Raw genomic sequence first — 17346 nt, forward strand, 5'->3', positions numbered from 1 at the left:
AATGTTACAAACAGCACATGATGCATTGGTTGATAATTGATTAAGGAAAGAAAGGAGTCACCACATAATGACAAACAGTTGAACTCACCTGATACTGTCAGTTTCCTGACTCCACTCCACTGTGTCAACAAATAGTCTCCTCCACCTCTACAGCTGTAGTCTCCTCTGTGAGACTCAGTAACACTGTTGATAGTGAATTCTCTGAGTGATGGAGGTTTGTATGAGCTGGTTGTTCTCCACTCATACGTCCACTCAGTGTCTCCACCTCCCTGGATCTCACATCTGACAGTGATCTTCTCTCCTCTGTAGATCACAGACCAGCTGGGCAGCAGAGTCACAGTGACTGTATTGGAAACTGTTGACAAAAATGCACAGTATGAAAACATCCTCAATGACAAAACCAAATTTTAAAAAAACATAGCTCGCTAGCTATATCAACAAACCCTGGTGAAAAAATAAGCAGACATATGAAATAATGTTTTTCCAAAGACACAGCAAAATGTACTGACTCCGACAGGGGGGTCATGTAAAACAAAAAAAAAAGTCCTGTTGTTTCACTCACCAGTTTCAAAAATTGTGATGGAGTCACTAGCTTTGACATCATGTGTTTCTGGTCTCTGTCCTCTGCAGCTGTAAACACCTCCCTGGGAAACACTGAACACTGGGTTTGATTCACCATAGTGATAGGACTTTCTGACTAAGTCATAGTTCAAACCAGCAGGACCGTCCACAGAACAGGTCAGAGTCACGCTGCCCCCTGCTGGTATCACTGTCCTGTCTGCTGTCAGAGTGGCCTTCAAGTCACGCTCTGAAGATTAAGTAAGAAATAGAAAAAGAGTTCCATCAAAATATATTTACATGTGTATCATCACAGTCTGGAAACAAACATAATGTCACAGTCATAATATTCTGCTTAAATTAATCTGATTTCACCCAATTTAGTCTCTTTGTATCCACAGGTTTATCAAGTAAATACATAAAGCACCACTGATTCCAAACCACACATCTATTTAGACATTTTAATTAAATGAAATACTGTGAAATATTACTGTAGGTTAACACACACATGTTCATATACAAGGTTATTAATCCACCAATGTAAATGTGAATCATTTCTATTCGTTCAATTTTGACAGCTCCAACCAAAAACACACTGTGTCAGTCAGCACACCAAGCCACACCTCAAAGTGAGAGAACTGTTAATCAGGCTGCTTTGTTGACAGATAGATCTAATAGATGCAGGAAATAAGAAACTTTTCAGTAAATGCAGTTTGACATTAGGGTCAGCAGCAGTTTTTCTCTTCAGTAATATGTATCATGTACACAACACTGCCATTGTAAATCATTTGCATTGATATTTAAAACGAATTAAAGGATCACATACAAACACAAAGAGGATATGATTAAGAGCGATGACTGGTGACAAGTAGGAATTTAATATTTACTAGATACTATTTAACTATAAGGATATAAAAGGAGGATGGAGCTGGTTACCTTCAGCTTCTCCGCAGAAGAGTGTATTCAGCACTAAAATAAAGATTGAATCAGAAATGATCGACATTATTCTTTACATTTCTGAAGAGGCAGTAAACAAAAATCTCAAAAGAAATACATGCAAAATGAAACAAATAACTTCAGTTTACATTAGTCTACATAATGGACATGCATTGTCCAAATAAGCAGAAGTAACCTGTTTAGTTTTCCATGTAGCTCTGGTCACATTAACAAAACTACGACGGTGCTAAAATCAATAATCTAAAAGACACAGAATTGTAAAACGACTGATGTACTCACAGAGTAATGACAGCACACAGAGCAAAGTGTGGCCCATCTTCACATCCAGCACCGACACATCACTCTGCTTCTGGAAATGTTTCTACTTTACATTAAAAATAACAAAAAAAGGGAGAGAGAGATGGTACAGAAGAAGAGGAAGTTACATTTCACATATGTATGAGATCTGAGTTTTGCTCGATTCCCTCTAAGTGCAGCCTCTCTGTTCTTCTCTTTGTTTCACACATATAGACCACTACATGACCACAGCACTTTAACACCATTACACTTCCTGCTCTCTGCTAAAATAGTAGTCTGTCTCTAGTGCATAGGTTGGTGTCTGGCCCATCAGGTGTGTTGTGTGTATCTACGTACTGTATGCATGAACCTGCTTCATCCTCTCTACAGAGTATCTGATGTCAAATGTGATCAAAATAGTAGAATTAATTGTTCACTTAACCACTCAACAACAAGAATTAAGCCTTTGTGGTACTGGTCAAAGCAAAGTTCCTCTTTACGCATGAAGATGAGCTGATGTGATCAGGCAGTGTCATCGCCACATTCAGACCGGATGTGTTTGAAAGTAGAAAAGAAGAAGCCTCATCACCTAAAGACAAACATTCCCACACTATTCTGCATATTGAAAACTCCCTATACCTCTATCTGGTGCATGTGGTCAACTACAGGTGTTAAATACCTCATCTGTCAACACACATCTAAAAACAGACCAGTAACATCCCCCCCCTTCCTCTACATGTTTATCATGACACACTGACCTGTAAAAACTTGAAAGGGATAGTTCAACATTTTTGCAAATTGGCCCATTGCCATGATCCCTATAGAAGTAGGATCGTTAACTTTAATTGCCAGTGCAAGCTATTTTTAGAACGGCGGAGCAGAGTCGCAAGCTGCTCACACCTACAGAGGCTCATGGGATTTCTTGGTTTCCCTCATCAAAATCATCAAATACACAATCTAACAACTACAAAACGCTCTCGTGGACAAGTGGTGGCCCGCACATTCACCACGCTATGAGATAATAACGGAACATTACGAGACAGCGTTGTTTTCAAGGCAAATGCAGAGGCTGTTTGCCGAAAAACTGCCTGTTCCGTAGTTATCTCATAGCATGGTGAATGTCAAGGTTAAACCAAGAAATCCCATGAGCCTGAGTAGTGTAGCTCTGAGAAGCTCGTGGCTCGGCTCGGCTCGACTGCTCTAAAAATAGCTTGCACCGACAATTAAAGGTAACAAACCTACTGCTATGACTATAGGGATCATTGCAATGGGCCAATTTGCCAAAATGTTGAACTATCCCTTTGTTTTTTGTAAACATCTGGGAACCGCTATGTACATAATCTCCAGGTATACAGAAGACCTGTAGTTGATAATACAGTCTACCAAAAATAACAATCCAGTAAACATCGCCTTCAAAGCTCGATATGAGAGCAGGGTGTGACGTAGGTGCGACGGACGGTGCTGCCATAATCACTCAATCTACCCCTCCACCTTCAACCCATCCCACCCCAACCCCAACACAACATAATATGAAGAAGGACTAGCACTACTAAGAATTCATTCTTATTTTTTCCATTGACAGAACTGTTGGTGACTAGAAACAATGTAATTGCAGGGGATTATAAGGCTTGTGGTTCTAATATTAAGGTACTTTGAACAGAAGCCAGAATATGATTTACTCTGACTGACCAAACACGTATCTCCTATCACCTGGCCTCAGATGTGGACAAGTAAAGTTGCATTGGTCAATATTAGTTTCAGAAAATCCAACCAAGGTTTTTGACTTTACTTCATAATATTTATTTACAAATCCATTATTTACAAATTTGATATTGCTTGAAAACAGTTTGATAAAACAACAAAAAATGATACAATGTAAAATAAATATGCAAATACCTTCAAAAGATTCCACAGTGAATCGTGGTTATGTTTCTATACTGTAAAGTCTTAGACATCAAAGTAACAGAGGTGTGAATAATGATTAATACAAATGTGTAACATCAGAGGTTGCTTTAAAACTACAGTCCTATGCCATCTAATCTTCATCATTTATTCCAATGATGCCATGCTTACATATGATTTGCTGCAAAACTGTGTAGAAAACTGAATTTAAATCATCTTTTTCACACTGCTGTCCATGTTTCTTTTGTTTTCCTTAATGATAACTTCTTTATGGACCTAAAACAAAATGATAATCACCACAAATAAATACTAGTAGCATGTAGCACATAATGTAACATTAACACAACATTGCTGAAGGAAATTGAAGACATCACTGACATTCATTTGAAGTCTATACTCAACTTGAACTGTTGTATGGTGTAATAATGATAATGCAAACATTTATTTCAACAAAAATTAGCCAGTAGCCAGTGGCTTATATTTGTACCTGTAGCTGAATTTGGATTTTCATTACAGTAGTCAGAGCTGTCCCCTGGATCGTCTCTACTTCCTGGTAGGGTGATACAGAAAAGAAAACATAATTAAATTTGCACAAGATCCAAAATATATAGATACCGTTATGTAAACACTTGTTTTTTCTGAAGCCCGACACTATAGCAGAGTCACTCAGTTACAATCAAATCATCCTGGACATCTCTGCATGAACTGAAATTTATACTGTAGGCTACCATTACCTGCGTTTACGGAGCCTCCGATTGTTTCGTAGACACAAACGTCACCTGCAAGACAACGAAAATGAATCAATGGCAGTGTAAACTTCAGCAACATTTTAAAAGGACTTCAGCTGGTTCAGAAATAACTTTGAAAGTATTGATGATTAGATGGAGGGCTGACCGTGGAGAAGAGACGAGTATATCTGCTGTTGATTTTCATCTTGTTTGACAGGTCGGTTTGTAGCAGAGCTCTGATTGGCTCGCTCAGACTGGACAAGGCTGAAACATGTCGTTATTAACTAATAAAAGCTCATTTAAAAATCAAAACAACAACAGAAAGTGTTATGTTATGTAGAAGATAAGACAAGAGCGAGTTGTACCAACCTGTTGCAACATGCATCTGCGAACAAGACAAAAATCATCACATTACATTCAATGCTTTGATTGGATGATGACTTGCAAACGGAGTCACTTGCTCAATGACGGGGAAATGAGGTTTAATAAAGTAAGAAAAAAACTTAAAGTGTCTCACTCTTTGACTTCCTGAACCAGCACAGCAGTAGTGGGAGGAGAATAATCAGTGTGACACCACAAACCAGGCCGACGGTCAGCGGCACAATCAGATGGTCAGGGTTTATTTGAGAAGCTGCAACAAATGATAAGTATCGATGATTTACAAGAGAGGACCTCAGTTCAGGATGTAGTGCAATGCGTGACCAAAAAAACAGAAAGATTGTTTAATCATTTTCATTTCAATTGCTGACTTTTAAAGCCTTAAATGGCTCTGCCCCCAATTACAGCTCCCCCAACCCAAATCACGCTTTTAATTTAACTTTAAGTGTCTCTCAAATCTCAAAAAGCATTTCTTTATCTGGTCATCTAAAACATTGTTATATCCTTTATTATTGTTTTCATATAAGTCATTTTATTTGTATTAACTAGTTGTTCTGAACTTGTTATGTTCACTTTGGATCCTTTTTTTCTGGTTTTACTTTTCATGTAAAGCACCATGGATCATCATTAGCTTTACTTGGGATGGGTTTCGATGTATATATATATATATATAATGCACTTCCGTGTAGCTGCTGTGTGAGTGGCAGATTTAGCAACTTCTCTTTCTTACGCTGACGGACACATACTGTAAATGAAAACTGTATTAGTCACACTCACACTTTACTAACATCCAACTCTCCACTGACTCATTTCCTGCTGAATGTTGACACTTGTAGAAGCCTTCGTCTGACTTCGACGCTGCAGAAATCTTCAGCTCCCCTCTGTTGTCGTTGTGAATGAGTTTGCCATTTTTGTAGAAAGTCACAGTTGAAGACAAGTTTTCTTTGGTCAGTTTGCAGTCAAGAGAAACAGAGTCGCCCTCATTCACAGGATGGACGGGGCTCACCAAGATAATATCCTGAACTGTAAAGCCATAAAAAGAAATAAACAATATACTGTAAAGAGTCTGACATCATATTAATTGGTAAAAATTACAATGACCACACAATGACGATAGTTTATTCTGCTTTTTATAAAACTTTCTTCCTACATTACTTCCTACATGATATAAATCAATTAAGTCTGGTTTAAGGTAATCTGTAATGTGTTAAATGATTGCAGAAATGAAGGTATAACCATTAAACAGATTTACATTTAGATCTTATTAATCCACATTTAAACATTTGTCACTATGTTTAAAATCCTATACAAAATAGTATTAATGAGTAATAGAAACCTACCAGTTACAGTGATGTTGACCCCATTGCTGAACTCTCCTGATCCAGACTCACACCAGTAAACTGCATCACCAGGTCTAATATGATGGAGGTTGCAGATGGACCCAGTTTGCAAATTGGAGCAGTATGAAGGCAGGAAGCCATAGTCAGGAAACCGCCTCACTCTCCACTCAGTAGAGTTTCCCTCACAGCTCAGTGAGACCATGTCGTAATTGAAGTGCTGCACTCTGTCAGGACTCACTGTGAGAGACGCTGATGGATCAACATCTGGAAAACATGTAAAAGGTTCAACTTAGAACAAGATCAAGGTGTGTTGAAAACAAAACAAGTTATTTATGAAAAAAGAAAAAGAAACACATTAACAAACTGACCTCCAGACCAGACAAACGTTGGTTCACTAGTCTCAGTGTAAACCACTGGGTCTCCTCTTCCAGCCCGACACACATATCCTGCTGTGTGTGTCTGACCATGGACCATGTAGGAATCCTGTTCAGTCCCACTGCTGCTACCAGGGAGCAGCTCAGAGCTGTATTGACGGCGGCCATGAAAATCTGTCCAGTCTCCATATCTAAAGCGGTGGCGGTTGTAAGTGACTTGGCTGAGTGTGGGAACAGCCTTAGACCAGAAGAACCTCCATCCGGCAGATGGATGTTCAACCTCACACTTGAGAGTTACTGAGGCTCCAGGACTCAGCCATGATGGAGACACAGTGAGGACAGGCCTGGGTTTATCTGATGGAAAAATTCAAAATAGGACAAGTTATAAAATGTCTTGACGCTACATGATTAACACACTTTATTTGAACACCATGTTTAAATCAAGTTTTAAGCATAGTTTTTTTTAGACATTCATGGTTTTATTGTGTGAATGACAGATAACTTGACTTACAGTAAACCACTCTTAATTTGAGGGGGATACTCCATCCTGTCGAATTCATTTGTGTGTGTTTCTGTCTGCCCTTACACCAGTAGTGGTCACCACTTGATGATGATGATGATGTTGACAACTTAATTCTGTTTTCATAGTTGTTTAGAAGTTTATATCTGCTTGTTGTCATCCATTCGTACTCCCACTCAGCGTCTCCTCCCTGGATCTCACATCGAAGTGTGATCGTCTCTCCAGTGTATATATTGGGCCAGTTGGGTTGCAGAGTGACAACAGGGTTCTTATTGTTGACTGACTGTTGAATACTGACCGAGTCACTGTACTCTGTGTAGTAGACTGGGTCTCCTCTCCCTGCTCTGCACCGGTACAGTCCTTCCTGTGAGACACTGATTTGTCCATTTGAGTGGAAATCAGCATCTTGTGCCGTCAGGGGTAAAGAGGGTTTCTCGCCTCTGTACCAGTCGTAACTCCAACCAGGGGATGACGGGCTGACGGAGCAGGTGAGGACCACACTGCCCCCTGCTGGAAAGGCTGTGTTGTCAGCACTCAGGTGAGCTGTTGGTCTTTCTGTCAATATAAATGGGTAATTATTCAGATCAGCTCTCACTGATTCTGTTAAAGACCTTTACATGATCGCAAATCTTTGGGTTTTTACTGAATGTCGGCCACAAAATTAAAAGGGAAAAAAAAGAGATTTTGAAACACATAGAATAAATATTGGAAACAAAATGTCCCATGTCAATACTTTCCACTTACCAGAAACCATCAGCGTGATGACGCTGCTCCACTCTGTTGATGAGTACAAGTCCGATTTCTCTTTACCCATACACCTGTAATTCCCACTGTTGGACACAGATGCGGTGACGACACTGTATTCAAGGTTTGTTGAAACTGTGCTTGACTTGGGTTTGCTCCATTCATACTCCCACTCAGTGCTTCCACCTCCAATGATCCCACATCTAAAGGTAACGGTCTCGCCAATGAATATCAAAGGCCAGTTGGGTTGCAGGGACACAACAGCCTTGTTGGAAACTGTCCAAGAAATAAGAGAGAAGCTGAACCAACACTGATCCTTCATGCTGTATTACTCCAAACTAAAACACTTACCTCTTCTCTCAATTGTGACTGAATTGCTGAGCTCTGTGAAGTAAACGGTGTCTCCTCTCTTTCCTCTGCAGCTGTAGATGCCTCCTTGTGACACACTGATAACGCTCCTGCTTTCTTCTTCTCTAGCTGTTAGCTGAGCTTCAGAGGCGTGCGAGCTATGTCTGAACCAGTCGTATTTCCACTCAGCAGAGTTCTCCAAAGAGCATGTCAGCGTTACATTGCCTTTTACTGGTATCGTTCTCTTATCTGCCAAAACTGTGGGCCTCGGTTTAAAGGCTGTTAAATAGAATAACTACTTCAGTTTTCTGTAGATTAACACACAAAACAATTTATATTACAATAGAAAATCCGGTTTACCTGACACCGTCAGTGTGAAGGTAACACTCCAATCTGTGGAGGAGTACAAGTCCTGTCTTGCTTTGCACCAGTAGTTTCCAATATAGGAAACAGAAGCACTACTGATCCTGTATTCACCATGTGTGGGAGGTGTGTTAAGGCTGGTTGTTCTCCACTCATATTCCCACTCAGTGTCTCCATGTCCCTGGACCTCACATCTGAGAATGATTGTCTCACCACTGTATAAATGAGTCCAGTTGTGTCTCTGGGTCACAAAGGTCTTGTAGGGCACTGTGCACACAAAAAAACAATTCAGTAAATATTCAAAGAGAGAAATCAAATCAACAGTGAAAATGTCATGTGACGTGCAACTCACAAGTTTTCTGAATGCGAACCACGTCACTGAACTGACTGAAGAAAACTGGGTTTCCTCTTCTTCCTCTGCACCGGTACATGCCGACACGTGAGATGCTGACAAAGTCTTGCACGTTTTCTGTTGCCACCTGAGATTCATAGGAGTCTGAAGTACTTTGTCTGAACCAGTCATACTTCCAGTCTGTGGAGCCCTCAACAGAACAGGTGAGCTTCACAGCACCACCTGCTGGTATGGATGTCCTATCTGCTCCAAGAGAGGCCGTGGGTCTGTCAGCTGTTTGGTCAAGAATAGTTTCATTTATTATAATTTAATCCATTGTTAGTACTCATTATCTTATTGGTGTATATGGATTACGGATTTGTAGGATTTGCTTTGACATGGCATACTCTGCAGTCATGCAGTCATGTTGCGACACTGCAGTGGCTAATCTTGTATTTAGGGAAGGAAGGTATATGACTTAATACGATCAATCTGACAACTAAAAAGAGACAACTTTTTTTTTTAAAAAGGCCAACTTACTAACAAGCAGTAAAAACCAGTGAAATAAGCAGTTCTTGTGATGATCTTACATGTCTGTTCTACAGGTGATGGAAATGTGATATCCTACCTGAAACTGACAGAGTGACATTATTACTCTGTTTTGTTAAATGTGCAGCGGCTCTGTGGTGACCGATGCACTGATAATCACCACTCAGGTCGACCGTGAGCTGAAGAGAGTACGACTTGTTTGAAGCGAAGGAGACGAGTTGTTGACCGTTCCGGTTCAATGTGTAAAACCAGTCAGTGTCAGTTCCCTCCCTCATGTCACATATGAAGGTAACGGACTCTCCAGTGAATAAATAGGTTGAGCTGGGTTCAAAGGTCAAGACAGCATCTGCAACCCAGCACAGACATACAACATAACACATTTTTTTTTAAAAGACAACCACCTAAAGTTTCGTTTTAGGAAAATGCAATTTCTTACTCAGGATGAACACAGAAAAGAAAATAGTTAATTCACCTCTACCGCATCCGAAGTCAAGGAGTGTCAGCACTAAAATTAAAATAAAAGTCAGTATCTCATCAGAAATTATGAAACTTTTTAAAATCAGCAAATACAGAGAGTTGCCAAAAAAGTGAACAGAGATAAAAAGTAGTCAAAGTAACTGCTAATAAAAAAAATACTTGAGAAGTGACTAGATTTTTTTTTTTTTTTTTTTTAATCTTGACTGATATTATTGCAATCGGATGATGTAAATACACCTGTAATGAATATAAACTACACGAGAGCAAAATTGTAACTCACCGCTATCCACCTCTGCAGACAAATAATAATCATTGGTATCTAAACACAAAGCTATTACTACATTTTCCCTTATGTAATATTAACTCACAACAGTGAAAGTTCAACAAAAGTTACTTACAGAACAATGACAGAGCACAGAGCAAAGTGTGTCCCATCCTGTCGTCCAGCACTGACGTTACCGCTCTGCTTCTGAAAAGCAGACGAGACAAAAACTGCAGCAGGAAGAGAAACAGGGAACTGCAAGGAAAGAACATTCATGTTGAGGTGAGAGAAAAAGTTTTCCACTTCTTTCTCTGTTTTTAGCTTTTCAGGTTCCTTCTTTTTTTACACAGAGCTGCCACCACCATGACCATGAGTTTCAACCAACCACTTGACGCTTCCTCTCGTGCCACCAGAGAGAAGTGGCATCACATAGTCACGGCATGTCAGACACAACTGGGATGACACAACATGGCTGATAATGCAAATAATTACTGAACATTTTGCATTTGACAACAGCAATGATGATGGTGATAAAAATGAAATATCTACAATAGGCCAGTGATAGAGTTCTTGGAGGAAAGCTGAAGTGCAATGCTGCCTCTAACTGACTGGTATGTCAAATGCTACCAGTTCTTAAAGCTTCACCCTTCAAAGTGAAAATGAAAATCAGAGGAGTAAACTTGTGTTAATGCATTAACAACTCTTCGTCTCACATGTCTGACATTTGAAATAGATTTTGTGCTAACAAGAGAACGAAAAAGAGCACAATATAGGACCATAAGGAAAGCTGATTCAAGTTGCCTTATGGCAGCTGCACAGACAACATTTTACAGAGCACACAAAGCATTTGTCAGATAAAGAGTCAAATGTCATCAGCGTAGATGATCATCGTAGTCGTCAAAGCCCAGGAGAGCTGTCTACTGCAGCAGTTGGACTTTTAAACACATATTATACATTTACTCATTTGGCAGACACTTTGATACAAAGAGGAAAATTACTAAAGCGTCAAAGATATTTTTTTTAGAAAAAGCTTTTTCAGCAGAGGCCTGAGAAGAAACGAACCAAGACTAGACTCGGCTTTACATCTCCTTTGTGTTGCCAGATAATCTTTCAATCGAGAGCATCATGCATCATCATGACACTCAGATCTGTGACCAATATTTTAACACACAAAAACAAACAAGTAGAAATATTCTGCACATGCAAGACATTATGCAGAGAGTGTTAAATGAAAAATTTAAAAACAGTAAATGAAACTGCAACAAAGACAGCTGCCATTGCTCTGGTTTCGAAAAACGTCTTCTTGGCGTCTGTTTAATAAAAGAGGAAGAGGGAATTTAAATGTACCTCATCAGATTTAGTCATCAGTGTTAGTCATAAAAAGTCATAAAAGTTACAGAACTGGGTTAAACCACCGTTTGTGTGGGTAGATATTTTTGGTTTGATCCAACCACGGCCAGATTTGAAACCCAGCAATAGTTGCGTCCGGTGTGGTGGTTGGACAGTACCAATTGAGAAATACAAAGGTTCATTCATCAAATCAACACAGAGTAAAGAGAGCAGCCAACAAATAGGAACAACAGAACTGTCAACACCTACAACTGGAACAACAAGTTTATTGACATATAAAGCAACAATACAATTGTTGAAAACAACGAAAAGCACAGTAGTACCTATAGGAAAATATACATTTAAAAAAACAGCATGTGGAGTTTGATACAAGTTCATCATATACAATAAATTAAATGTTGTAACATGTTAAGTTTTTTTTGTAATCTAACACTGAAAACGTCACTGTCTGAGAACTGAAGCTCAAAAATTCACAGGGACTTTTTTCTGCTGCTGTCGACAGAACCTTTAAAACCTCTTCTATTACATTATTATATTACATTATAGTTTGTCTTTTCACCAAGTAAAATGGATGAAGTTAATATGGTGCTCTTTACATTACAGAAATGACAGTAGGAAATACATATTGACAAAATTGACATATTGTTTTCATGCGGTCATACGTTCAAGTGGTTTTGTCAACATCTTTATGGATCTGGGAGAAAAACAAAGAGGAAAGAGAAATAAGGTAATGAAAAATGAACGACTCCTTTGTCATGTTCGTGTCATATACTTAAGACACATGCATTAATGTAATCAATGAATAATTACCTGATCCAACTTTGATTTCAGAATAAACTGTTTCATTAGCTGATGGGGGAGGTTTTTTTCCTGTGAACAGAGATATGATTTGATTGAATTGTTTACCTGTAACATTTAAATGTTCTGCTAATGGTTTATACTGTTTGTATACATAATATTAATCATATTAAATAACTACAGCAACAAACAAGAGAAAATGTGCTCCTGGTTACAATAGCAGTTGTTGGACATTAAAAACTATTTGATAGGAGGGATTGCATATAGTGATAATGAAGAAAATAAGCAAATATGAGCACTATTAAAACTATTAAAACTATCAATTTATAAATATTGAAATATAACTGTCTCAGATGGACACAGAGGTCACATGACATTGTGTTACCTTTTTTCTGGAAGAGTAACTGGGCATAGATGAGGTTTTCATCTGAAACAGGAGCCACAGTTCATGTTAGATACAGTGTATGTACTGTATAAGTATAAATCGACACCGCACCACAGTATCAAAAAGAGAAATCTCTGAGGTATTTTATGTTTGCGGCACTTACTCACGACATTTTTAAACTCCACAGAACTTGCAGTATCCCTGGATTCACCTAAAATGCACATATCATTTTAACATAAGAGATTGTCAATTATCAATCATTTACAACTCTTCAACTTTTAACACCATAATTCTAATATTTCTAAATGCTCTAAGTTCAACAAAAGGTTTATACTGTACCATTCCCTGTGTCCTCAGGGCCTTTGATTATTTCATAGAGACCTACAGAGGATTGAAAGTCAAGCCAATGTCACATAAATCATTCAAATCATATTACATGTAATACAAAATCTTGGGATTTGAGTCAATAATTAATCTGAATTATGGGAAGTTTCTCACATTGATTTTCATCCTGTTTGTTTGTGTGGTCTGTAGGAGGGCTCTGATTGGTGCTTTGAGACCTTTCAAATATGTAAATATATAAATAAATAGATGAATGGACAGTTGAGATGTTCAAAAATAAGAGAAGAAAGTGTCGTACCAACCTGTTAAAGCAGGAATCTGTGGGAAAAAAAGACATATGCTGTTACACAGTTTTATAATGCAAATGGTCGCTTGTTGCTACAGAAAATGTAATTACATCATTAGTCTGTTCAGAAGGAGAGAGATCTCACCTTTTGACTTGATGCGGCGAAACAACAGCAGCAGGAGAATGATCAGTAAAAGCCCAGAAACCAACCCAACAGTCAGCGGCACAGAAAATGAAGAGTTCTCCGGTCTGGACACAGCTATAATCAATAATCAACATCACTTCAAGCCTCAGCATTGCAACAAAACCCCAACTCATGTTTACCACATAATTTATGATTTTTACATTTCAACTGTTTGAATACTCACATTTCACTGACAGCCAACTTTCTGGTGACGTTTTGCTCTGTGAAGACCGCCCTAGACGTTTTCCCTCACATGAATAAAAACCTTCGTGGGACTTCGACACCTCAGGGATAGTCAGCTCCTGTCTGGTGTCATTTTGGATTAGTTTGCCATCTTTATAGAAAAACACATAAGGAGGAACTTCCTCTGGCCTCAACTTGCAGCTCAGAGTAACGGACTTTCCCTCGGCCACAGGGCGGACGGGACTGACCAGGATAACACCATTATCTGTAAAAACATTCAGAAATGAGGAAGAACGGTTCATTCAAGACAGAAAACATCAGATGAGATCACATGTCGTCTCTGAAGATAGAAGCAGCATTCACAGGCCTGACAAAGCTGTAATATTTGGATTAAAGGAATAGTTCAACATTTTGGCAAATTGGCCCATAGTCATAATCCCTATAGTCATAGCAGTAGGTTCATTACCTTTACAGTTATTGTCGGTGCAAGCTATTTTTAGAGCAGCAGAAGAGCCGCAAGCTGCTCAGAGCTACGCTATGGAGGCTCATGCATTTCTTGGTTTCCCTCATTAAACTCATCAAATACACAATCCAAGAACTCCAAAATGCTCTGGTGGACAAGTTGTGAGCTGCACATTCACCACGCTATGAGATAATAACAGAACGTTACCAGACAGAGTTGTTTTCGAGGCAAATTCATGCAAAACCACTGATGCACGTTCTTTTGGGGGCAGTTTTTCAGCAAGCAGTCTCTGTATTTGCCTCTAAAACAATTAAAGGTAACGAACCTACTGCTAAAACGATTATAGCAATCGGCCAATTTGCCAAAATGTTGAACTATCCCTTTAAGTCATACATCATGAACAACTTCAATTGTCTTAATGTTCAAAAGGAAGTGAGAAGAAACATGCAATGATTCTTAATGATACAGACAGATCATGAACTGAACCTGAAGACTGAAAATACAGGACACAGAAAGAAATCACAAACTCACAGCGTGCAGTGATGTTGACTGCATTGCTGAACTCTCCTGATCCAGACTCGCACCAGTAAACTGCAGTGTTCTCTAGACAATACATATTGCATTTTGATCCAGTCATTGTGCCCCAGGAAGAGCAGGGAGACAGGTAGCTGTTGTCATCAATGAACCTCCTCACGCTCCACTCAGTAGAGTTTCCCTCACAGCTCAGTGAGACAGAGTCGGAGGTGAAGTGTTGTGCACTGTCAGGACTCACTGTGAGAGATGCCGATGGATCAACATCTGGAAAACAAGACACAATGAAGGGTCAGAAAAATAATCTGTTGTGCATTTATTCTTGTACTAAATAGGATTAAATGTTTCTAATACATGATAACCAGTGCAAAGAAGAACATGCATTATAATAGCACAGAGCTGACATGCTATACATTTCTGCCACCTGCAGGGGGCGTCCTAAGCTTTTGCCCCAACAAAAGAAGACAGGAAGAAAACCTGCAGCAGAGGATGCAGGGGAATAAATAGAGATTATTTGATTTTGCAAGTTACCACTATTGAAAGCTAGTTATATTTGTCAGAGATTTGATTAATACTCAATATGTTAAGAACTTATCATCCATCCATGTATACAGCCATAAGGAGTGTATATAATGTTCAGTGTCATCAGTTTGGATGTTACACTTCAAATCATTAGTGTGAATGCTGAAGGCATTCACAGTGGCAACATGCTTATGTCTGTGCTCTCTGTGGCGAAGCGGCAGAGTGAAGAATTAGTAATCATAAAGTTGTGGGTTCAATTCCTGGTTCAAATCTTGCCTCAACAACAATTATAGCGGATTATTTTCCCAGTCGTCCTCTGTTGACTTCTGATAACTTGCTTCATGTTGAAACTGCTGCTCTCAGCCTGAAATTCACAGAAATTTCCATTGTAAGTCATTCAAGCTTGACTCTCAAGCTTTCTTGGTGTTGACACAGTGTGTTTCCAACAGGTGCAGCTTTGGGCTCGTTAACTTCAGAGTGAGACAGAGTGCAGCTCATGAACAGACAACAGTCTCTGTAACTGTGTGTATACTGTGGCTCTGAGACAGAGTGAAAGTCTACTGACCATGAGGTTGTGGGTTCGATTCCTACCTCGGTCAAACATTTGTATGGTGATCACTATTTGCTAATTCTGCAACAGCATTCAGCTGGTTTCAGCATTCACACCATTTCCATTCTTGGAAATGCTTTTTCTAGTTCATCTTTCAATTAGTTCATAACCTGCTTTATCTCCTGAGAAACATCTGCTGCAGGTAAAAAGTCTTTAGTTTTTAAGATGTTTGTTCAAAACTGAAAAGACTCAAGTGAACAGAAAGAGCAGGAAACCAAACTGACCTCCAGACCAGACAAACGTTGGTTCACTAGCCTCAGTGTAAACCACTGGGTCTCCTCTTCCAGCCCGACACACATATCCTGCTGTGTGTGTCTGACCATGGACCATGTAGGAATCCTGTTCAGTCCCACTGCTGCTACCAGGGAGCAGCTCAGAGCGGTAGGAGAGCTGTGATGGATCAGGAACAGCCTTAGACCAGAAGAACCTCCATCCTGCAGATTTAAGTCCAACCTCACACTTGAGAGTTACTGAGGCTCCAGGACTCAGCCATGATGGAGACACAGTGAGGACAGGTTTGTCTGTTGGGAAGTTGGACACAATATGGACAAACTATGATACCGTTTCAGTAGAAAGGAACAAAAACATTTTTTAATGACTTGTTGAGATTTTCAGTTTCAATGAAACATGATGTATTTACCATCATACACTGTCAGTCTGACTGAATCACTCCACTCTGTTGTATTAAGTCCATCACTTTTCACTCTGCCCCTACAGCTGTAGTCTCCACTGTGGGATGATGAAGCAGGACTGATCCTGTATTCATGTTGATCTGGAGGTTTGAGTGAGGTTGGTGTTTTCCACTCATACGTCCACTCAGTGTCTCCTCCCTGGATCTCACAGCTGACAGTGATCGTCTCTCCTCTGTAGATCTCAGACCAGTTGGGTTGAAGAGTCACAACAGCTCTGTTTGGGACTGTTGAAGATTCACCAACATCAATCAAACTAACATAAGTTAGTTTTGGCTTTTTCTGCATTTTATATTCTGAAAAACATTCATGTAACTCACCAATGTTATTGATACTGATTGAATCACTGTCCTCTGAGTAGTAAACTGGGTTTCCTCTTCCTCCTCTGCACCTGTACAGTCCTCCCCGTGACACACTGATTCCTCCAGATGAGAGGAAAACAGCGTCTTGTCTCGTCAGAGTTGTATAAGACTGATCACCTCTGTACCAGCTGTAGATCCAACCAGCTGATGATGGCTTCACAGAGCAGGTCAGTGTCACACTGCCCCCTTCTGAGATCTCTCGGCCACTGGCTGTCAGCTCAGCCTTTGGTTTAGCTGCTGTTGAGTAAAAATGTTTAGTCATAAAATCTCAATGCAAACAGTTTTCATGTTAGCTGTAAATTACTTGAGACTTTCCCAGAAGCAAATTAGTGTCTCCCATTATGGTAACGACACTTGAATTTTCACACGGACTCATTCAGCTTCATTCTCTGTGGTCTGTGTTTCTATTTTACCTGCAGACACTAGTAGATAAGACCAAAACAAATAAATGACTTACATGACACTGTCTTTGAGATGCCTTCACTCCACTGTGTTGAAGAGTACCAGTCTCTTCTGTTTCTACCTCTACACTTG

General features: G+C 39.5%; 2 protein-coding genes and 1 long non-coding RNA gene across 3 annotated transcripts in view; all 3 read right to left on the reverse strand.

Moving 5' to 3' along the window:
• Window positions 1-329: 329 nt before the first annotated feature.
• Window positions 330-17346, reverse strand: part of LOC311002235 — a 29151-nt gene continuing 12134 nt past the window's right edge. The window contains exon 3 of the long non-coding RNA XR_014596232.1: window positions 330-355. This is a non-coding gene — a long non-coding RNA (uncharacterized lncRNA). The remainder of the gene's footprint in view (window positions 356-17346) is intronic.
• On the reverse strand, window positions 4434-10479 carry LOC311001492 (Fc receptor-like protein 5; the record flags this gene model as incomplete). Its single annotated transcript, XM_083992580.1, has 13 exons — window positions 10244-10479; window positions 9841-9873; window positions 9448-9714; window positions 8841-9113; window positions 8486-8755; window positions 8129-8404; window positions 7778-8053; window positions 7100-7588; window positions 6604-6867; window positions 6140-6403; window positions 5588-5822; window positions 4791-4806; window positions 4434-4472 (listed from the first exon to the last, which is right to left on the reverse strand). Exons 1-13 carry the CDS (start codon window positions 10377-10379, stop codon window positions 4434-4436), a joined length of 2838 nt encoding a protein of 945 aa, XP_083848706.1. The 5' UTR covers window positions 10380-10479.
• Window positions 11807-14770, reverse strand: LOC311002223 (uncharacterized protein). The gene is made up of 10 exons (XM_083993511.1): window positions 14630-14770; window positions 13637-13900; window positions 13414-13527; window positions 13285-13300; window positions 13139-13200; window positions 12980-13021; window positions 12804-12851; window positions 12641-12682; window positions 12268-12327; window positions 11807-12151 (listed from the first exon to the last, which is right to left on the reverse strand). The coding sequence occupies exons 1-10, from the start codon at window positions 14733-14735 to the stop codon at window positions 12144-12146; spliced, it is 762 nt and encodes a 253-aa protein (XP_083849637.1). The 5' UTR covers window positions 14736-14770; the 3' UTR covers window positions 11807-12143.

The sequence above is a fragment of the Trachurus trachurus genome (assembly GCF_905171665.1).
Source record: "Trachurus trachurus genome assembly, chromosome: 18".
In the NCBI taxonomy this organism is placed as follows: domain Eukaryota; kingdom Metazoa; phylum Chordata; class Actinopteri; order Carangiformes; family Carangidae; genus Trachurus; species Trachurus trachurus.

Bases quoted from the DNA above. Each gene is read 5' to 3' on its own strand.
- LOC311002223 (XM_083993511.1), bottom strand. From the start codon at position 14,735: ATGACTGGATCAAAATGCAATATGTATTGTCTAGAGAACACTGCAGTT. The intron at 13,528-13,636 runs GTGAGTATTCAA...TATTGATTATAG, and splicing joins AAGTTGGCTGTCAGTGAAAT to CTGTGTCCAGACCGGAGAAC. The intron at 12,683-12,803 runs GTAAGTGCCGCA...CTCCTGTTTCAG, and splicing joins GGAGTTTAAAAATGTCGTGA to ATGAAAACCTCATCTATGCC.